General features: G+C 39.7%; 1 protein-coding gene and 1 long non-coding RNA gene across 8 annotated transcripts in view; one reads left to right on the plus strand and one right to left on the minus strand.

Annotated features, from left to right (window-relative positions):
• FGGY (FGGY carbohydrate kinase domain containing) overlaps positions 1–23994 on the minus strand; it is a 516697-nt gene that overhangs the window by 132795 nt on the left and 359908 nt on the right. For all 7 annotated transcript variants that reach the window (XM_070367946.1, XM_070367945.1, XM_070367942.1 and 4 more), the window contains one exon: positions 13727–13788. In XM_070367946.1, the coding sequence (XP_070224047.1) occupies positions 13727–13788 (62 nt within the window). The remainder of the gene's footprint in view (positions 1–13726; positions 13789–23994) is intronic.
• Positions 58–23176, plus strand: LOC138987243 (uncharacterized). Its single transcript, XR_011463710.1, has 3 exons — positions 58–255; positions 945–1062; positions 23062–23176. It is a non-coding gene; the product is annotated as an uncharacterized lncRNA (long non-coding RNA).

A 23994-nucleotide genomic window follows, 5' to 3' on the forward strand; every position in this document is an offset into this window, starting at 1 on the left:
TTTAAAAGGCGGGGTAGGGTCAGGGAGCAAACTGCTCTGTAGAAAGAAACTGTTTGTACTCCCACATCAGATCCAGAAAGTAAGTGGGGTCCCAAAAGCTTCAGCAAAGAAACTACCCCCAACTTACAGAAATCAGCAAACCACACTCTCGGATCACATTGTGCTCTCACCAAGGACAGGAAGCCTGTCCTGGTGGAAGGTGGAAAGGTCTGGACTTGGAAGACCAGATCCAAGAATGGCTTTTCTCCATAGTAGGTATGTAACCACGAAAAAGTTATTCAAACTTTCTGAACCATTCTTTCTGCATCTGTAAAAAAAGCCATTATAATTTCTGCCCAACTGACCTCATAGGATTATTGTGAAGATCAAAGGAGACTATGTAGGTGAAGATACACGATTTTGCAAACTGTACAGTGCTGTACATATGTAAAGGATTTTAAAAAATCAGTATTACTAATTGTAATAATAATTTGACATATGGAGACAAATGTAAGTTCCCAGACTCAGGATGGGAGTTTGCTGAAAGCAGTGATAGGCTGGGCTGGATGCAGTTGGGATCAACAGCTGGGAGACTTGATTTCCAACCCAAACCTACCTAATGACAATGCATTAGTTCTTGTTCTTTTTAAGCCTTAGTTTCTTCATATGTAGAATGAAAGAGATGACCTTTCTCATTGTCTCAGTCTATTTACTTGAGAGAGAGCCAGAGAGGTTGGGCTTGGGAGAATGGGCTTAGGGCAGGCAGAACCAGGATCTGTATCCAAGACCATGCTGGATAGAGATCGTGGTTCTACCTGTTCTCACTGGGTGACACAAGCCAGTGACTTAACCTCTCTGAACTTCAGTTTCCCATACATGTAATGAGTGGGAAATTTCACCTTAGTGGGTGAAATCTCATTGCATGACACAAAGATTAAAGTTGGTTAGCCTTCCTCTCTTTAAAGGTGCTTGCTTCTCTTGAACTGACAATTCTAGAAGAAAGTGGACTAGTATCCCATGCCACCACTCACCGTTGCCCTTGGAACCATAGCTTTAAAGCATAAAAACACAGCTTGAATAATGGTAAGTAAAAAAAGTATGAGAGATCAATGACCAAGAGATGTTGATACATAAGACACCTAACATATTTATTATTTATATTTAAAATGCTTTAGGAGTACAGCTAAGAGATTCCTAGTTTTAGTTTTGTGAAACTGAATGTCTTTCTGGATCCTATGAAATTCCTGAAAAATTTTTACACTAGGTATAAAGAAACAAACAGTGGTGTTTTTCAAACTCTTACAGTATATAAATTTTATGTAGAACTCCAAGATAGAAAATATAGAAAAAAAAAAACTAATCTATGTAAGTACTTGCATGTGTATGTGAGAATGTGTGTGTGTGTGTGTTTGTGAGATGTGTGCTGGGTGGAGGTGCGGGCAGTCCTCCTTACCAGGCGCTCTCTTTGGTCCTTGACCTGACATCTCATTCCCATTTGGAAAAATCTTTCAACCTATATCAGAAAATGAAGATCTTTTGTGGAAAAGGCTTACTAACCACAGCAACATTAACTGCTGCTCCTTCTTCCTCTGGCCTTCAACCACAACCCAGTGAGCCAGGTACTGGTAACACCCCTTATAGAGGGAATGTGTAAGGAGTGAAGACATGTGACCAAGGTCAAACTTAAACCCTCTCTGTGATTCTGAAGCCATGTGCTTTCTGTATCTCTGGTCAGGAATGATTTGTCAAAGCCCCAAGTTTAAGCTCTGTTTTAGAATGATTCTATGATAGTGTTGGGCTTCCCTGGTGGCTCAGCAGTAAAGAACCTTCCTGCAATGTCGGAGATGCAGGAGACTCGGTCTCGACTCCTGGGTTGGGAAGATCCCTTGGAAAAGGGCATGGCAATCCACTTCACTATTCTTGTTTGGAGAATCCCATGGACAGAGGAGCCTGGAGGGCTACAATCTACAGGGTTGCAACAGTCTATACAATTGGACATGACTACAGCAACTGAGCACAGTGCATGCATGACAATGTCAGGCAAGGGTCCTCTGAGGTCTTCATAGATGACAAGGCCAGAATCACACATCTGGGAAGAATACGACTGTACCCTGCTTTTACATTTCCCAGCTTCTCTGCTCCTGGTCCAACAGAATCACCCGGTCAACAATGGCCATAAGAACATCCTTTCCACCTACAAGTCAAGAGTCTGCATTAATTCTAGCTTCAGAAAAACATCACTGTACTTAGGGTAAAGGGATTAAAAAAAAAAAAAAAAAAAAAGCACATGTCTATAAATCTTTTGTCTCTCAAGGAATCTCAGAGCAGGGCATTTGGTTTCAGACATCTGGGTCAATAAGAATCTATTGGCTTAATTACTATTGATTCGTCATTGTCTCATTTACTGTGGGTCTTTGCAAACAGTGAGATTCATTTAGCCTCTACATATATGGTCACTCATGCACTAATGAGATCCCTGGGGGATGGGGCATATGCTTACCCCTTTGACTCCTAACCTCCTCGCAGCTGTATGTTTATTCTTTGAATGCAGCCATTCTCCGGCACATTTTTTCAATTATCCCTTACCATGTGTGCTATCTGAGTATATCATTCAAAATGAAATGCACTTGGAAAACATTAAAATAACAAATGCACATCATTATTCACATAATTTTAACCTTGCATGGTGCCTTTTTTGGTTCTGACTTTGTTTCAGTTTGTATGTTTTATCAATTCTTTCCCAAATGGCGGTCTGCCCTCTTTCAGCTTGGGAATCATATATTAACTGTTCTTAGTGGATCTGTCTCCCACTTTCTCATGAAAATTCCAGGCTCATATATCCTCTCTTACAGAGAGAAATCCTTGCTCTCCTAGTCTTGGTGTGTATGAAGGAAATACAGTTTCAACAATGACAAAGCGACTTCACTGTGTGCCAGGTGGCTGGCCAGACACACTAAACCTCTCCAAGCCCGGTTTACTTTTTTGCCATCGGGGCCAATACTTTTACCCTATAGGCTGCTCTGAAGATTAGATATGGAGTCCTGAGTACTACAAAATGATAGACGATCAATAAATAGTTCCCTCCTGTTTCTATCACAGGACATTCATTTCTAGTTTTTTTCAAAATATAAGAGTCAGGGAAGATTTGTTTTTTCAGACTTTATGTCTCACAATCTTCAATGCAGACGGACCCTTGGAATCTCCCCTTTCCTTCTCCATAAATCATTTAATTCTTTGGATTCACAGGCTGCCCTAAAGTATGGTTACCACATTTTCAAATCCCAAATCAGAACACATGGTGTAACTGAAGAATTTGTGCCCTTTCTAGGAGAAAGAGAAAGTCTTGGAAAAGAAGCTTCCACACTCTTTCTAGTTCCTCCTTCCTGACCCACTGCAAAAGGTATTCTGCTTGCACTTCCCCTCTGCCTTACCCCACCCCATTCTACTGAGACTGGTCCCACCATAAAGATCAGTCCCCTCTTTGTCACTATCTCCAGTGAACCATGATTTACCTTTATTTCACTTGAACTGTCTTTTGCATTTTGTACTGCATGACCATTCCTTACTCATTTGTTTTTATCCCCTTGTTTCCAGGCCACAATTCTCTTTTGGTTTCCTATCTCCTCTCCAGCTGGTTCCCTTCCTCTGTTTGTCCCTAAGTATATGAAGACTCCCAGAGTCCAGTCCACTGTCCTTTTCTCATTCTTTCTCTGTCCTTGGATGATTCCATCTTCCTTTCACGGCCCCAGTTAACCATCTAGTGCTGAAGACTTCCAAATATATGCCCTCATCTCCAGCTTCTTTCTCTGTGATGAGTTCCATGTCAAATATTCAAGCACCCACCAAATGCTTCCCCCTGGAAGCCCAAAGGGACCTCAACTAAAGCTAGCTATTAGGACACACATCATCTTTTCTGACATACTCAATCTTCCTTCTATGCTCCTTGGTTTGATCAAAGCCAAGCTCACTTAACTTCCCTGGTGGTTCAGTGGTAAAGAATCTGCCTGCAACATAGGAGACATGAGTTCGATCCCTAGGCAAGGAAGATCCCCTGGAGAAGGAAATGGCAACCAACTCCAGTATTCTTGCCTGGGAAATCCCACGGACAGAGGAGCCTGGTGGCTACAGTCCACGGGGTCACAAAATTGCTGGATAAGACTTAGCAACTAAACAACAAGAAGCTCACTTAAGTGGTTGCTCAATCATTTTAGGGGAAGAATCAGAGTGGGTATCATATTTGACTTCTCTTTCTCCCTCAGTTTCCAAATTTAAGTTTTCACCAAAATCTGTCAACTTATTATTTTAAATATTCCTCTAACCAGCATACTTTTCTCTTGTGCAACTGCCACTCTTTATGCATGCCTCCTTAAATGCCCAGATTAGAGCTTTGGCCTCAACTTATCTCCCCTGTTGAAAATTTTGCCCGCTTCAACTGGGTTTTCTGCACTCCTTCCTGGGTGGTTCATTGAAAAATGCAACTCTGATTATGACTCCATACCTACCTAAAACTTTTAGTGGCTCCTTCCCATTGCCCTCACGATAAAGCATAAGCTTCCTTGTTTGACATAGATGTTCTTCCTTATTTAGTCCTTGTCACACTGTTCCATACTACAGACATGTTTTCCATTCCTCCTCCCTCCTCACCCCTGCACACATCATGCTCCAGTGACACTAAACTACTTCGGATTTTTCAAAGTATGCAGGTCTTAACCTCTGAATGTTTGCCTATTCTCCTTCTCTCCTAGAATTCTCTTCCTTGCCTCCTTTACCTGCCTATGGTAATCATTGTTCAAGACTCTTTTTAATTGAAGTATAGTTGGTTTACAGTGCTGTGTTATTTCTTGGTATACAGCAAAGTGATTCAGTTTATATATAAATAACTTGGGCTTCCCTGGTGGCTCAGCAGGTAAAGAGTTCACCTGCAATGCAGGAGAAACAGGAAATGCAGGTTTGATCCCAGGGTTGGGAAGATCCCTTGGAGGAGGGCATGGCAACCCACTCCAGTATTCTTCCCTAGGAAACCCCATGGACAGAGGAGCCTGGCAGGCTACAGTCCATAGGGTCACACAGAGACAGACATTACTGAAGTGACTGAGTACACACACATACATATACACATACATATACAAACATACATACACATATATGTATATACAGACATATATGTATGGGTGTTCTATATATATATATTCTTTTTCAGATTATTTTTCTCTATAGTTTATTATAAGGTATAGAGTATAGTTCCCTCCGCTATACAGTAGAACCTTATTGTTTATCTATTTTATATATAGTAGTTTGTATCTGGTATCCCAAACTCCTTATATATCCCTCCTTACCCCCTTTCCCATTTGGTAACCTTTGGTGTTTTTCCCTTCTGCTCTTCACATGATTATCTCATTTTTATCCCTTTTGTCTTAACTGTGTTTCCATTAGCTGGGGTTTCCCTGACCACCTCATCTAAATGGGGTTCCCCTGATATTCTATGACTGTACTCTGTCAGTTTTTTTCATATCAGGTCACCATATATTTATTCATGGGTTTGTTTACTTATTAACTGCCTGTGGCCTCCTGTGGACTTTAAGCTTCATGAAGGCAGGGCATCACCAGTATACATTCAGAATTTAGCAGAGAACTTGGCACACAGTACCACTCAAGAGTATATATCAAATGGATGGTCCTTCTGCCACTATATGATAATTGTCCCAATGTTATCTGTATCCATCTCTGGAATCTGAACTCCTGGGAAACAGTCACATCTGACTCATCCCACCAGGTGTTCAACACGGTTACTAAAGTGTAGAGTGAATAAATACTGATCCCACATGGGATATTAGACGTTATTTTTTAGCCTCTCCATCTCATTGTAGCACAGGGCTGCCAAAGAGTAGATTTCTGTAGTCACATGGACACAGCCTTCCAGGAGTGTAGATGTATCCCACAGAAGAGGGCAGAGAAAAGGAATAATCATCTTGTGACATCCACCCCCCTGCTTCCACTCATGTGCCAGGCGCTATGTTGGGCTGCAGTGAATCTGCTGAGAGGCAGAAAATCAAGAATTGATTTCCTAAGTCAGCATAGCCCTCAGTCTTCTTAGCACCCTAATGAGCACTTTCTTATACTTGCCCAAAGAACAGAAGCCAAAGAAAGGCATTGTAATATCCAGCTTATGTCTATTTAAAAAACATTTCTCATCCAAGAGATATCAAGAATTCACTAATTATCCTGGCACACCCTGGGGGATAAAAGGTGTTAATATCATCACCCTGGCTTTATGATTGCCAGAGCTCAGGGGAGCCTAAGTAAATACTTGTTGATAGACTGATGGTTCCAGTTGTTGGAATGAGGGACCAAGGTTGAAGAATCCATACAGGCCAAGGGAACACAAGAATGGATAGTGAGGACAATGTTTACAAGTGGAGTCCCTATAGTACTCATTTCCTCATCTAGAATTAAATGAGATTTTATATATATATATATAAAATTATCACTAAACACAGTGTTAGGCACATTGAAAATTCTTAAAAAGTGTTCTTGGCCTTTCTTTCTCGAGGGGGAATTTATACAGATTTTAATGGAAAGATTTGCTGCTGCTGCTGCTGCTAAGTCGCTTCAGTCATGTCTGACTCTGTGCGACCCCGTAGACGGCAGCCCACTAGGCTACCCTGTCCCTGGGATTCTCCAGGCAAGAACACTGGAGTGGGTTGCCATTTCCTTCTCCAATGCATGAAAGTGAAAAGTGAAAGTGAAGTTGCTCAGTCCTCTCCGACTCTTAGTGACCCCACGGACTGCAGCCCACCAGGCTCCTCCATCCATGGGATTTTCCAGGCAAGAGTACTGGAGTGGGGTGCCATTGCCTTCTCCGAATGGAAAGATTTAGATATACCCTAAGATTTGGCATATGGGGGACTAGTACATTTTAAAAGTGATCCTCAGTGGGATTATGGAAATCACAGAAACAAAAGCGGTTTGAAGAAGAAATCAGATTAAAAAAAATTGATTGTCCTCAAAGGAATAACAAAAAAACTCCAGGGGGAAGTGGGATAAAAGAAACACAGATTGAGCAAGAGGATGGGAATTAGCAGAACCTTGCACCTCTGAGACTGGAAGTGAACAAAAATCACACCACTGCCTGCAGTGAGGCTGCAAAAGTAGCTCAGAATGGGGCTGGGCTTCTCTGTCTCCAGTCCTCCTCCTCCAGAAGATTATCAGCCTGCTGAGGTCAGGATCCCTGGATTCCACTGACCCCTCTTCCCACCAATGGTCTAGTTTATTCTCTATAGAGCACCCAAAGTCATCCTTTAAACAAAAGTCTTTAATAAAGTCCGGTGGTCTCAGAGCTTTCTACAATAACCCACATGGTTTGGCCCTTGGCTAAATTTCAGCTCTCATCTGTCCCCCATTCTCTTCCACTTTGGTCCAGCCATAGTGACCTTTAAAATGTCTACTGAGTTTGCCAAGCTGGCTTCTGCCTCCAGGCCGTGGGACTTGTTTCTTTCATTCAAAGGGATCTTCTTTGCATAATCATGGCTCGTTCCCTCTCCTTATTCAGAGTCCTCTTTGAATGCAACCTAATGAAGGATGGCTCCCCCACCTGAAATAGCTCCCATCCATCACCTTAACACCTCTCATTCTATGTCTCCTTACTCATCTCTATTTTTCCTTTATGCTGCTGCTGCTGCTAAGTTACTTCAGTCGTGTCCGACTCTGTGCGACCCCATAGACGGCAGCCCATCAGGCTCCCCCGTCCCTGGGATTCTCCAGGCAAGAATACTGGAGTGGGTTGCCATTTCCTTCTCCAATGCATGAGAGTGAACAGTGAAAGTGAAGTCGCTCAGTCGTGCCTGACTCTTAGCCACCCCATGGACTGCAGCCTACCAGGCTCCTCCATCCATGGGATTTTCCAAGCAAGAGTACTGGAGTGGGGTGCCATTGCCTTCTCCAATTTTTCCTTTATAATGCTGACCAATTCCTGGAGTATGTGTTCTCTCTCTCTGCAGATACGCACATACATACATGTATGTGTATGTGCATGACCATAATTTCCATGAAAACAGGGACTTATTTATTTCTTGTTCACTGTTACACCATAAGGGTTCATAAGACACTTAGCAGACAGTCTGAGGACCCAAATTTTAACCTTGGCTCTGCTGTCGACCTTGAATCCAGTACTTGTGGATTATTATCTTCCCATCAAATCCTGCCATCACCATAACCTCATTCTGAAACACTGGTAAAGAGTCTTTAAGAGAAGTAAGAAAATAATAGGCAGACTAGAGGAAAAGAGCTGAAGTTATAATCAATGGAAAGTGATCTCTGGCAAAGCAGTAAAATATGTGGATATTTGGCCCCACATAGAAAGAGACTCTGGTTGTCATTTACATGCATTGGTACATCTAGTTACTGTTTACACACTTGATAAGCTCATAAAACAGTCCTCTTCAGGATGAACTCTAGGAGTACAGTACATGGAGAGTATAAAATACTAAGTCTGTTTATCAACATTTGTCTCTATGGTTTCAAATAGGATTTGCTGATGCTAAGCTCTGAGATAGGGGTGACCTGCATTACTGTTTTCAGAGAGCCCCAAGTCACACCAAAAGAGGCATACAGTTTTTCATTCCAAGGGATTTGTTGTCCCTTCCAAATAACCAACTTCACATAATAACAACTATCCTTATTTGGTTCTAAGATCCGAAGTATAGTGAGTGCTATAGTCCTGATACAGTCTATTTATAGATCTGATAAATAGAGACATTTTCCTTTGCAAGATAACAGAAGGAAACTAGAAGGGAAGAGAATCAACACTGAATGCCTACTAAATACATGAGCTGGAGATAAAATATAGAATTAAATGAAGCCAACGATGTAGATGGGGTTATGGAAAAAGACCACGAAGAGAGAATAGCTCCAAGAATGTAGCTGTGATGAACTCTGATGTCAGTGATCAAGAAGAGGATCATGAGCTTGAAAAGGAGATTAAGAAAGAGTCAGACATACAGAAGCTTCACGTACATGGGTGAAGACGACATTCTAAACAATCAACAGAAGAGAGTATTGGAAAGAGGAGTGATTACTGGTGCCGCATGCAGCTGGGAGTTCAAGGAAAGGGACTGCAAGGCATCCTGTGTTTGCTGAAAACTGGGATATTAAATGTTTCAGGGGCTGATAATAACAGAATTCAAACTCAAGTGGGCAAGGAAGGAGTGAGGAAACTGACCAGGAGTACACACAATGCTTTGGGTCAACTTAGCTCTAAAGAGAAGGAAAAATACAGACAGGCAGTTGGAAAGGGGGTTGAAGTCAGCTGGCACGTGAAGAGATGTGGGATTTAAACCTAGCCTGACTTTAAGAGTGAATTCCATAAATTAATGCTTCTGGACCACCCTATGCTGTGGTTTCTCTGAGTTTTCATGCTAATCCATAAATTCTTTCTTCCTATTTTCAGTCAAAACTACTTACATGAGGTTCAGCTACAGAAGAAAGTTCTGGAAATTTTGAGTATTTCATGGCAAAGTCTAAACTATCCCTTAGGTTTGTGCTGAACTTTAAGGTCTTCAGAGACTGGTGTTTCCATGGTCTACTTTCATCCTCATAATACGTGGAAAACTAGTTAAGCAGGGTGGTATTCTTGTAATTTTATGGGTGAGGAAACTGAGTCATCAAGAGATTTATGGCAGAATCGGTACAAGAAGCCAAGACCTCTGATTCCCATTCCAGTGTTCTTGATACTCCCTGAGAGTAAGTAAGGTGATGGATGACGGATATCTGCTGCTTAACCCTAGAACAATCCCCTCCAAAAAAATCCTCCTCTTTTATGATCATTTGTAATAGCAGTAGAAGTTGTGGTAGTGGTGGTTGTCATTGTCATTGTATAGTTTATGAAGGCTTTCGAAATACTCAAATTCTTGGAGCTACCCACAGCTGGCTCTCTCCTGTCTACTACCTCATGTCAGTTAAGGAAACTAAGGTTCACACAACAATGCATGTGAGAGCTGGGATTTGAATCCAGATCTTGGAACTCTGTATCTGCCCTCTTTTCTGTGGGTTAAAGGTTTATAAATGCTGGATCTCCTCGAGAATCTGATAAAAGCTATGGCCTCTCTTTCCAGAAATACACACATAAATATGTAATCAATAAAACTCTGCACACAATTAGCGGTTCACTGATGATCTGAGGTTAGGCATCCCTCCTCTAGGTTATGTGGTCTCTAAGCCAACTAAAATGCTAATTATTGGTTAAGTGGTGTGATCCCTCTAGTACAATGGTAATGACCTTGTACTACAGACTCCTAGAAGGGAAAAACATACGAAGCCTTTCTGAGACTCTTGGTCGGGGTCAAACCCCCTCTATACCCCGACAACACAGTGTTTATATTCTAGTCAGTATGCACTTCCTTCTGCTCTGTGCAGGTGTGCCTTTCCATGATTGCATGTCCCTTGGTGGAAAGGAAATGTCTAACACAAGTGACTACAACACCTTTCATCACTATCTATATCAGTTCAGTTCAGTTCAGTCGCTCAGTCGTGTCCAACTCTTTGCGATCCCATGAACCGCAGCACGCCAGGTCTCCCTGTCCATCACCAACTCCCAGAGTTTACCCAAACTCATGTCCATCGAATTGGTGATGCCATCCAGCCATCTCATCCTCTGTCGTCCCCTTCTCCTCCTGCCCCCAATCCCTCCCAGCATCAGAGTCTTTTCCAATGAGTCAACTCTTCGCATCAGGTGGCCAAAGTATTGGAGTTTTGGCTTTAGCATCATTCCTTCCAAAGAACACCCAGGACTGATCTCCTTCAGAATGGACTGATTGGATCTCCTTGCAGTCCAAGGGACTCTCAAGAGTCTTCTCCAACACCACAGTTCAAAAGCATCAATTCTTCGGTGCTCAGCTTTCCTCACATTCCAACTCTCACATCCATACATGACCATTGGAAAAACCATAGCCTTGACTAGACAGAGCTTTGTTGGCAAAATAATGTCTCTGCTTTTGAATATGCATTTACTAAATACCTATTACAGGTATTCAGTAAATCTCAGCAACTGTCATTGTATCCCAGACACTATTGAAATTCATTTAATTTTCTCGACAACCTAATGAGGTGCTTACTATTATTTTCCTGTAGAGTAAAGTATGAAGGCACAATGAGGTTAAATAAGTTGTGAGGGTGACAAGCTACTAAGGGCTGAAGCTGAGACAGGCAATTTGGCTCCAGAATCTATAATAATAACCTTCACCTTAGACTTTCTCCCTTTTGCCAGGTACTAGCTACACTGATGGAACTTCTCTGATAATATTATAAAATACCTTACTTTTGTTAAAAAGCCCAACAATTAGCATTAATATCATGGAATTAATTTGATAATTATTCTTCAAACTTTTTTCAAAATCATTTTAGATTTACAGAAAAATTGCAAAAACAGTATGCAGACTTCCCTTATACTCATCATCTAAGAAATTAACACAAATACTATAGTATTACTAATCTCTATACTTATTTGAATGTTGACAGTTTTTCCCCACTAATGGCCTTTTTCTAAGATCAAAACCAACCCATGATCAAATATTGTTTCCAGATGCAGTAGCATCTTAGTCTCTTTGAATCTGGGACAGTTCTCTAGTAATTCCTTAAATTTCATAATCTTTGAGGCATGTTTGCTAATAATTTTGTAGAATGTCCCTCAATTTGGGTTTGCATAATGTTTCCTCATGTTTACACTGAGGTGATACATTTTCGGTTAAACATTACAAAAATGATGTTGTATTCTTCTCAGTGCATCATAAAATGAGGTCCATGATGCTGATGTACCTTATTGCCAGTATTGTTAGTCTTGATCACTTGGATAAGGTATTGCCTGCCAAATTTCTCCACTGTGAAGCCAAGATTTCTTTATTATTTTTCTTTTCTTTTAATAAGTATCTTACAGTGAAATACTATGGGACTATGTAAATACCCTGCTTTTTAAAAAAAATTATTTTTTTTAATTGAAGGGTAATTGCTTTACAGACTTTCGTTGTTTTCTGTCAAACCTCAACATGAATCAGCCATAGGTATACATATATCTCCTTCCTTTTGAACCTGCCTCCCATCTCTCTCCCCATTCCACCCCTCTAGGCTATTACAGAGCCCCTGTTTGAATACTCTGCTTTGTATCAGACTCTCACTCATTAATTTTATTTATTTACTTGAAATACAGTTGATTTACAATGTTGTGTTAGTTTCAGGCATACAGCACAATGATTCAGTTATACATATACGCATATTCCTTTCCATTAAGGCTTATTACATGATATTGAATGCAGTTCCCTGTGCTGTGAGTAGGACTTTGTTTTATATATATATATATGTGTATATATATAGTAGTTTGTATCTATTAATCCCAAACTCCTAATTTAATCCTTCCCCAACTTTCCTTTTTGGCAACCATGGGTGCTGGGCGTACACATTGTTAGGAAGGTGTCATTACTTCTAAACCATCTCAGCAGAGATTGCTAGAGAACAAATAAATATGTCACACTCACTCACCCATGAATATATGTATCTATATTTATTTCTACCTAGATCCAGCAATATATAAACTAAAAAGCCACAAGCTGATACTGATACCTCTGACTTCCACCCATTACTATACTGTTCATTCTAACATTCTCCTTTTCTTGTCTATAGAAAACCTGGCTCTCATCATCTAAAAAAAAAAAAAAATCTATTTTTCTGCTCAACTATAGCATACACATAAAGGATTTTCAGAATAGCTAACTGATACTATAAAAAACAAACTCATTAATAATAGCATATTATTTATGTAGTTATTTCTATTTTTAGCCATACAGCATACTCTCAAAATATTCTTTCTCAGAGTTACTTAGGTTAGTTTTTTTCTTTCTCAAATCTCTGTTAGTGTGATCGTGTTATTAGTAATACAATAGGTTCCTTTTTTTTTTTTTACTATTTGCACTTCACCCCCATCACACGCATCTATCCAAGTATCTATCTATCCATCCATCCATCCATCCATCCCCCTATCCATCTATCTGTTATTTATTTTCAGAGGGACATGAAGTACCATCGTGATTCTAAGAGTCAGAGTTATATAAGAAGGCATACTCAAAGAAGTGTTGTTCCCTCCTACTATCCTGTTCCCATTTCCCCATTATTTCCATTGCATTCCTACCCACACCCCCCTATAGTTAATAACTTCATTAGTTTCTGATTTAACTTTCCTATACTTCTTTTGCATAAATGAGTAGATACACATATATTTTCTTTTATCACCTTCTTTCTACATAAAAAGAGTATACTGCAAAACTCCTTTATACTCTGCTTTCTTCCCTTAACAATATATTCTAGAAACCACTCCTGTCAGTTACTATCTTGTTTCATAGATGAAAGACAGGCTTAGAGAGATTGAATAACTTACCCAAGGTCACACAGTTAATAAGTAGAAAAACTGTATTCGAATCCAAGAAGTTCTGACTCCAAAATCCATGCACCCTCTTCTACATCAGAGCATCTCAACCATGGTCACTACAATATTCTATGGGGATCTCTAGGTTCTTTGTGAGTTATCGTAGGCTGTTTTGAAAATGAATACATGTATGTTCTGAATCATCCAGATGACTGTCTTATAACTAAGAACTTCCAGGCATTTTCATTGCTCACAGAATGTGAAAATCATGCAGCCGCCTAAAGTCAGTGCCACGGGTGCAGCTGGGCTTGGGAAGTTGTAGGGAACAGAGAGAGCCATTACCTGGCTGTGGCCTTGGCTTGTAGTTCAGGAAAGGCAGCATGGCCCTGCACCATGTGGTCTATCTGAAAAACAAGAGAGAGGGGTCAGTTTTATAGCTTCTCTAGCTTATGTTTAAGCCAGAAGAAGATACATTAAAATGTCTGTTTCTTTCAATTCCTTGTCTACAGAGGAGCCAAGAATGCTAAAAAGCTAACTCAGGAAGAGGGTCTCAGCTCTTTCAGAAATCTAGCTTTGTTTAACTAACTGCTGGCTTCTTGGATTTATAAAACAAAGAAGTTTAAAGAGAAGAACAGTAGGAAATGAAACTCCCAAGGCTGAACTGGTAGCAGCAGGTAGTGTCAGATCTAAGAGTGAGGTTTGACAGAGGTGTGAGAAGGAGGTATAACTCAAGTAACTCAGGGTAAGTGTTTGGGATTGGGGAGGGGGACCTGGGTATTAAAAACACTGATCTCTGGGTTACATTATCTCCCCCTCCTCCTGTTACCCCATGCTATCACCCCAGGGCAATGCCAGACCTTGAATTACTCTCTGCATCTTACTAATGGAAAAGCTGAGTGAAAGAGACTCTGAGGAGGGAGTCCGAGTTTAAAAAAGCACCAAAGAGTTGCCCCAGAGCTGTCAAGAGAACCTCTTCTGACTGAGAAGTTATCCTGTGAGAAAGTGGGACAGAGCTTTCCAAGGACAGAAATGTCTGAGCTCTGTGGACAATGGTCTTCTCATTTGAAATTCCATGCCTAGGGTTTATTCCTTAATCCACTTGGTGGCTCTAAACAAAATAATATGTGCTAAGTATCAGGAAGGGATGTGTTTCCCCATGCTGTGACTCTGCTTGCTAAAACACACCCCACACCCGGCTTGAGTTCCTGAACCTAATCTGTGTATTTTCTCAGTGTTTACATGAGTCTCCAAAACAACCATTCTGACCTATTTATTTTCATTCAAACTATGAACAGACCAGTTTCTGTGGCCTCATGGAGATAGTCTCTCTGAGCATGCCTCCAGAGAGTCAGGACTGTGTAAAGAGAAAGAAGCTTTGTTCTGGAGTTGCCTAGGTTGGGTCTGGGGTTCTGGCTCTGATAGGAACTAGCTGTGTGACTTTGTGCAAGTCATTTTACTGCTCCGAGCCTCAGTAAGCTCCTCTCCCCCTTTCCCCATCCTAGTATCCTTTTAAAGCGGGGTTTCTAGGACACAGAGTGTGCTTACCATAATGCCAACAACAGTATAAATGATATCACCTAAAATGTACTGACTCATTTACTATATACCAATACTAAGCTAAGCATTTTACATTCATTATCTCGTTTATCCTTACAACACTTCTGTGAAGAAGATACTATTATTCACCATGGAGGTGAAAAAACTAGAAGAGATTAAGTAACCCTAGGGTTGCCTAGGGTCATAGGGAATAAGTGGCAGATTTAGGTTTCAAACCTAGGTCTATTTAAAGTCTCTGGTCTTCAGCACTATGTCACATTGTCTCCTGAACTTCTAGGTATAAGGTATTAAATTCCACTTGTGTAGAGCTGCAAAAATATTTTAAAATAACACCAAAGCAATTGGTCATTTCAATGGAAAGAAAGTCATTCAGGTTTTGAATGTTTACTTCCTGAAGGTTCAATTTTCGGTTACTGTAATGAGGCACAATCTGAGCCTTAAAGAGTTTGCAATCTAGTAGGAACATCACAATGAACCCACTGGCATCTATAATGGATAATTAAAGCCATTACTTGATTTGATGCTAATTTCTATGGGAAGTGCTTTAGGAGGTCAGAGAAAGGGGATTTAGATGAGCTTCTTGGAGGAAGCACAGAACTTAGCATGTGAACCACGTGCGTGAATGTGGTTATTTGGTATTTGCCAAGTGCCTACCTCACCAGGTACTATGACTAGGTTCTGGGATAGAGTGGAAAAAACAAACACATATAATGCGTAGTAGCAAAAGGAAAGAAGTAAAGAAAAAGCAGTTTGGAGGAGTAAAGAGTTGCAGGCAAGAGATGCCAGGAAGTAGGCTGTGATGAGCAGAGATATGAAGATGGAAAGACAAATCTGGTACAGACAGCAGGAGACTGGTCTAGCCTTGAGACTGGCAATTGTAGATGCTCAATAAGTATCCAATGAATAAACATGGGATGTATGAACCATAATAGACCACATGCTCACAGAATACCATGTGCTTCTTGGGAACACTTAACTACCCTTTATATTTGTATCTGTTTGTGTGGGGCACACATGGTCAGAGAGTAACTATATATTACATTAGAGAATAAATGAAGTGGTAAAAATACGGGTACACGAGGAGGGTGTGGACTGCCAGTGGTTCTTAAAAGTCAGATAAGTGACTATAGTTTTACTGAATTATAGGCTGTAGGAAATCATTTTGATTCGTGGAGTAAAATAATGACAAGTTAAGGAAAATTAACCTAGCAGGGTAGGCACAACTGGGTAGGAAACACACACAGGATTCAGAGGCTGACGTTGGGAACACAGGCACAAATATCCTCTGCCTTTGCTCTATTGTAGCATTTATCAGCTTAATTAAGTTCTTCTCAATTATTAGTTTATATGTCTCTTACCTTACCCTCTGAGCGCTTTTAAATCAAAAGCTTTGTAATTTCCCATTCTTCAATGCCTACAATAATGCCTGGCATCTCGAATGGATGGATGAGATACATTTTGAAGGAAATAAAACAAACTCGAAAGAAAGTGAAGTTGCTTAGTCATGTTGCTTTGCAACTCCATGGACTGTAGCCTATCAGTCTCCTCCGTCCATGGGATTTTCTAGGCAAGAGTACTGGAATGGGTTGCCATTTCCTTCTCCAAGTGATCTTCCTGACCCAGGGATCGAATCCAGGTCTCTCACATTGCAGGCAGACACTTTACTGTCCGAGCCACCAAACTTAGTGACTGAATCGTTACAGAATATAAGAAAATCAGAATGAAAAGATGCTTTGGACTTTTGGGTCTAAGTAAAGGAAATGTGGTCATTGTAATCACATCTTTTTATTTTCTGTATTTATGATGCTTTGGGATCTGGGGCCCTGGTAACCCTGGTGAGACTGTTCCTTCCATGGTTAGCCAATTCCCAGGGATAGTGAAGGACTCACTGGCCTGTGAGCATTGTCTTTCATATGAAAAGTAACTGATCCAGAGCCCAGAATAATAATAAAAATCTATATTTTAAAACAGCAGCTGAAACATGGGCCTTGGGAAAAGGCTTAGGTTCATACTCATGGTCTATACTTATGTCCTCTGCTATCTAAGTTTGTGGATAGTAAAATTAGCTTTGTAGGGAAGGTTGTGGTGAGTGATATAGAGATGGTTTTCGGATCATAACACCTATTATTAAAAAGAAGGAGGTACCACCCAAACAGTAAAAATGACTGGAAGAACAGGATTTAAAAGGTCAGCTGCGGTTCGTTTTTCCACAGCGTCTGATGGTAAAGGCCCACCCTGATTAATAAACAAGGAGCCAGTTTGTCAAATAACTGAGCACTCATTTCAAAAGTCTGGAGTGCCTGTCCCAAGGGTTGATCTTTCGACATATGTTCTAATCTCTAGCATTGAGCAGAGTATAGAAGATCACAGAGTCCCATTAGTGGTTATTTGTTTCCCCATGAAATAACCAGTTTTACCACAATAACTTTATTTGCCAAGTGGTTGCCATAGAGATATATAGACAGAACTACCCTAACTCTATGACTCTTTTCTTGTTTCTTCCATCTTCTCAGATTTCAGCTCTGAGAGCTGGCAGCTGTAGGAGTAGGCAGAAAAAACTACAAACTATTTAGAGAGGTAGGAAGCTTACACTGGCTGGGTGGAGTCATATCTTCAGGATGGCTTTCAGGTCAGGATCAAGAGGAAAAAGGCCATCTTACACTACACAAGTAGAATTTTTGTTTCTTTTTTGCATTTCCTTATAAAAGTGGAATACAATAGAATAGAAATGCAATACAATAGAAAACAGAGATCATACATGTGTAGTAGGAGGTGGCATCTGGCCCACAGATGTACTTTATTTGGGATATATAATGTTTTTAAAAATGAGCCAATGTTTTAAAATTGAGAGATGTCGCGTTCAGTCCAGATTTTGGTTTCTCTTGAAGAAGTGGTGAATATAAAACACTGGGTCACCCAGATTCCCCATGGTAAGAGTCAGCTGGAGCTGAGTGGGGACTGATCCCCTCAGACAGGCCTGCACCCTCCACTTTGTGAGAGGCGCCACCACTCAATTTATCATCATGATGGCACTAATGCTTTACTCGGAGCAGAGATTTATTTCTCTATGCCCATCTCTCAGTCAAAGGAGGGAACATGGAATTCAGCCCAAGAGTACTGTAAGCTGAAAAGAGAAACTGCTCTGGAGAAGTAAAAAATCTCTCTTTGCCTGGTCTGTTTGTTCATTTATGCTATCTCTCTAACTTCTTTAAGCATTGGCGTTTTTGACCCTTGATATGGCAGAGTGAGCACAGTCAAGGACTCTTGAGATCTGAGCTCTGCTCTGGCTCAGGGCATGACTTTGGAAAAGACCATTTCTAATTTTCTAAAACATTTAATAAGTTAATATGACAAATAGGCAAGAGCTTATAAAATTACAGAGAACTGCACCATTTGAGATATCAAAACTGTTGGCAAAGAGTTTATAGGCAAGCAAAAGACAAATTTAAAATGTAAGAATTTTAGGTTCCATAATTGTTTTTGCTAAGACTAAGCTGTCTTATTGCATGATGGGCTTTTCTCTATTAAAAACAGCTTTATGTATTAATCTTGAGACAGGGAAGTCTGGCGTGCTGTGGTTCATGGGGTCGCAAAGAGTCAGACATGACTGAGTGACTGAACTGAACTGATAAGAAGGTTTTTTATGGATGCAATGAATATTAGGGTTTCCCTCATGGGTCAGATGGTAAAGATTCTGCCTGTAATGCAAGAGACCTGGGTTCGATCCCGGGGTCAGGAAGATCCTCTGGAGAAGGAAATGGCAACCCACTCCAGGATTCTTGCCTAGAAAATCCCATGGACGGAGGACCCTGATGGGCTACACTGCATGGGATCGCAAAGAGTTGGGCATGACTGAGTGACTAACACACACACCCACACACACCCAAATACACACACACTCACTCTGTTTTGGTCATAGTCAATAAGCACAGGGGATTCTTTCTGTTCACATGCAGATTTTCTTTTTCACATGGAGATTATATTCTATTGAGATATAGAGTCAACAAATATATATAATAATTAAAGATTGTGATTAGTTTTTTGAAGGAAATAGATAAATCACTGTAATAAAAACACTGGTTTGGGGAGTTCCCTGGTGGTTCAGGGTTAGGACTTGGCGCTTTCCCTGCTGTGGCCCCTGGTTCAATCCCTGGTTGGGGAACTAAGATCCTGCAAGCTGTGCAGACAGGTCAAAAATTAAAGAGAGAAAGAGAAAAAAAAAGAAACACTGATTTCAGATAGAGGATTCAGTAAAGATGGAGAGATTTGAAGGTGAAATTTGAGCAAAGATATGAACAAAAAATAAGAACCAATAATTCCCAGTAGAGAGAATGACAAATGCAAAGATTCAATAGTAGGAAAGAGCTTCATGTGTCCTAGGAATTGATAGGTATCCAAAGGAGCAAAGAAGCAGAAAAGTTGTATGAAATGAAGATAAAGAGGTAGAAGTGGGGCAGATCAAGCAGGCCATCTCAAAGGCTTTAGATTTTACTCTAAGTACAATCAGAGGACATAGGTGGCTTTTTTTTTTTAATTGAAGTATAACTGATTTACAGTATTGTGTTAGTGTCAGGTATACAGCAAAGTGATTCAGTTATTTTTTCTAATTATATCCCATATAGGTTATTATATATACAGGACTTCCCTGTAGCTTAGATGGTAAAGAATCTGCCTGCAATGTAGGAGACCTGGGTTTGATCCCTGAGTTGGAAAGATCCTCTGGAGAAGGGAATGGCAACCCACTTCAGTATTGTTGTCTGGAGAATCCCATGGACAGAGGAGCCCGGTGGGCTACAGTCCGTGGGGGTCTAAGAGTTAGACAGGACTGAGCAACTAACACTGTTACTATAAATTTATAATATGACATTGGATATAGTATCCTGTGCTGTACAGTGTATCTTTGCTGCTTATCTATTTTATATAGTAGTTTTTATCTGTTAATCCCATATTGCTAATTTATCCTCTCCCTACCTTGCTAGCAATAAATTTGTCTTCTATATCTGTGAGTCTGTTTCTATTTTGTATATAGAGTCATCTGTGTTATTTTTTAAGATTCTACATAGAAGTGACATGATATAGTATTTGTTTTTCTCTTCTGACTTACTTCACTTAGTATAATATTTTCTAGGTTCCTCCATATTGCTGCAAATGGCAGTATTTCATAATATTTATACCTGAGTAATATTCCATTGTAAATACATACCACATCTTCTTAATCCAATCATCTGTTGATGGGCATTTGGGTGGTTTCCAATGGTAAAGCGTCTGCCTACAATGGGGGAGACCCGGGTTCAATCCCTGGCTTGGGAAGATCTCTTGGAGAAGGAAATGGTAACCCATTACAGTATTCTTGCCTGGAAAATCACATGGATGGAGGAGCCTGGTAGGCTGCAGTCCATGGGGTCGCAAAGAATTGGACACGACTGAGCGACTTCACTTTTGTTTTCAATTTCATGTCTTAGCTATTATAAAGAGTGGTGCTATGAGCACTGGGGTGCATGTTATCTTTCCAAATTAGAATTTTCTTTTTCTTTTCACATGGTAGCGCTATCTTTAGCTTTTTAAGAGACTTCCATACTGTTTTCCATAGTGGCTGCACCAAGTTACACTTCCACCAACATTGTAGGAGACTTCCCTTTTCTCCATACCCCTTCTATCATTTATTATTTGTAGATTTTTTGAGGATAGCCATTCTGCAATGGCACCCCACTCCAGTACTCTTGCCTGGAAAATCCCATGAATGGAGGAGCCTGGTAGGCTGCAGTCCATGGGGTCGCTAAGAGTCAGACACAACTGACTTCATTTTCACTTTCCACTTTCATGCATTGGAGAAAGAAATGGCAACCCACTCCAGTGTTCTTGCCTGGAGAATCCCATGTACAGAGAAGCCTGGTAGGCTGCAGTCCATGGGGTTGCACAGAGTCAGACACAACTGGAGTGACTTAGCAGCATTCTGACCACAATGAAATTAGATCACTCCCCCACACCATAAACGAAAATAAATGGTCTAAATTGAAATGGTCTAAAAACCTAAATGTAAGACATGACACCATAAAAATTCTCAAAGAGAACATAGGCATTCTTTGACATAAATTGTAGCAATATATTTTCTTAGATCAGTCTCTTAAGGCACAATAAATTAAAGCAAAACTAAATAATAGGACCTAATCAAACTGAAAAGCTTCTGCACAGCAAAGGAAACCATCAACAAAATGAAGAGACAACTTACAGAATGGGAAAAAACATTTGCAAATGATGAGACCAACAAGGGATTGTATCTAAATTATACGAACAGCCCATACAACCCAATATAAATAAACAACTCAATCAAACAATGGGCAGAAGACCTAAATAGGCATTTTTCCAAAGAAGACCAGACAGATGACATGCAGATGGCCAACAGAAGGGTTTTAATCAGGAAAGAGATGTAATCTTGTTTGCTTTAAAAGAAATCATTTAGGAGTTCTACTTCTTAAGTTGACTAGATAGCTCTTATTTGCAAACAATTATAAATAACAATATAACAATTATAAATGCTTATCAAATTACAGTAAACAATTCTCTGAAGATATTAGAAAGTTACCAAACCAGGTAGAAACTGATGAGGAATAGACACATAGGAGGAAAAAACAGCATTATATGTGTTTCTTGATTTTACAGATTTTTGCTGGAGAGCAGGCCTCAATCACTGCCATTCAGGACAACTAATAATCAGATAGAAATACACAGTCTTCCTAGCTAGGAAATGAGAGGTTAGAGCTCAAGGCAACCATAACAACTAGAAAGTAAGAGATAGGGAGATATCAGAAAGGAGACAGACATTAAAAGGGAGTTCAACACTATGACTATAAATGCTACCTTGATCTCTGGATGATCTACGAATTACACAATATGTAGCCTGGCTAAGGCTTAGAGAGTTCAACAAAGATTTCAGTAGGTGTCCATTATAAGAGAGAAAACCCTTGGAGTTTGCATTCAGTCATTAAATTACTTGCTTAAAAAAAAAGTACTCTCCAGAAAAAAGGTATAAGCCAGTGTCACTATATGACATCAATTACAAAATTAAAGATAAGAGTCAAAATTACTAGACACAACAGGAAAATGTAATCCTTACTTAAGAGAAAGGCCATTTAATGGACAACATCCCTGAGATAATACAGATGTTAAAATAAAAAGGCAAGAATTTTAAAGCCAGCAGGTTAACAATGCTCAAGGATATAAAAGGATAACATTCCATAACTAATAAATAGATAGGAGATGGTAAAGAAATGGAAACAATTATAACAAAAAGTAGAAATTCTAATATTGATAAATATAATATCTGAAATAAATATTTAATGGATGGGCCTGATAGCTGATTGGAAATTGCAGACAGAAGAGACCATGAACTTGATAAACAACCAATAGAGAGTGTCTAATGAGAGAGAGAAGAGAAAGACAGAGAGAAAAACTAGGGGGAGGGAAAAACCACAGAATCCCTCAGGTGGGGCCATGAGACAATAGCCTAAGGTCTTCAATATGTATAACTGGCGTCATAGTAGGAGGAATACGAGCAGATAGGTAGAAAAGATATTTTCTATGTAATTGCAATATTAGAAAATACATAGAAAGATCATTTTTATGTAATTACATTTCTATGTAAATGCTAAAGATTTCTCAAATTTGGTAAAAGACAGCAATTTACACATTCAACAAGTATAGCAAATCTTGGAGAAGGATAAATTCCTCAAACACCACATATGTGCACACCATCATAAAACTAAGATTAGGAGAGAAACTTTAAAAGTAGCTAGAGAAAAAGGATATACTGCATGAAGGGGAAGAACAAAATAAATGATGGTTGACTTCTCATAAGAAACAATGGTGCCAGAATGCAATATATTGACATATTTAACTGTTGAAAAAAAAAAAAAAAAGAAGAAAACTAAGAAGGTATTTTTGTTGTTGTTTCACCAGTAGACCTGTAAGAACCAAAGCAATGCTAAAGAGAGTTCTTTAGAGTGAAGGGAAATACAGATGGAAGCTTAATTTTTTCATAATAATTTCATAAAGAAATTTTAAAAAATGATGGAAATTGTAACTATGTAGGTAAACACAAAAGATTATGTTTTGTTTCTCAGAATTTCTTTGAAATACATCTGACTGTTATGGACTAAATGGTATCCTTTAAAAATTCAGATGTTGAAGTCCAACCCCCAATAAGACTGCATTTGGAGATGGAGACATTATGGAGGTAATTAAAGTTAAATGAGGTCATAAGGGTGGGGCCCTAATCTGATAGGATTGTTGTCCTTATAAGAAGAGGAAGGGACACCAGAGCTCCCTCTCTATGTCATACACCTAGCAAAGGCCATGTGAGGGACATAGTGAAAATATAGCCCTGTGCAGGCCAGTAAGAGAGTTCTCGCTAGAAACCAAACTTGCCAGCATAAATAGCACCTTGATACAGAACTGTAAGAAAGTAAATGTCTACTGGTTAAGCCACCTAGTCTGTGGCATTTTGTTATGGCATTCCAAGCAGACCGGGTTAAAGCAAACAGTACAGCAACTACTGTTCTGTTGCGTGTACAGCTTTGTAGATACCACACAAAATACAACATAAAGAGTTGGGGGAACTAGTAAATGCAACTACAGAGTTGAATGCTTTTTGAATTTTACACAAAGTTATACAGTATACAGTCTAAGTAGACTGAAAAGTTTAGAATGTTTACTATAATTCCTAAAAAAAGGCATTTAAAAAGAATGGAAAAATGCCTACAAACCAGTAGAAAAATGAAATTTTCAAAACTGGAAAATATTCAATCTAATAGACAAAAATGTGAGATGGAGAAAGCAAAAATACAAAAGTGACCACAGAAAACCAAGAGTAAAATGGAAGACTAAATCTGAGTATATTCGTCGTTACATTAAATGTTGATAGCTTAAACACTCCAAGAAAAATCAGAGGTTATAAAACAAAACAGGAAGGCAAGACCTAATTACATGCTGTGCACAAAAGATGCACCTTACATGGTCCAGGACACAGACAACGGTGGTTTGGCCAGTGGTGCTGG

Source organism: Bos mutus, chromosome 3 (assembly GCF_027580195.1).
Source record: "Bos mutus isolate GX-2022 chromosome 3, NWIPB_WYAK_1.1, whole genome shotgun sequence".
NCBI lineage: Eukaryota > Metazoa > Chordata > Mammalia > Artiodactyla > Bovidae > Bos > Bos mutus.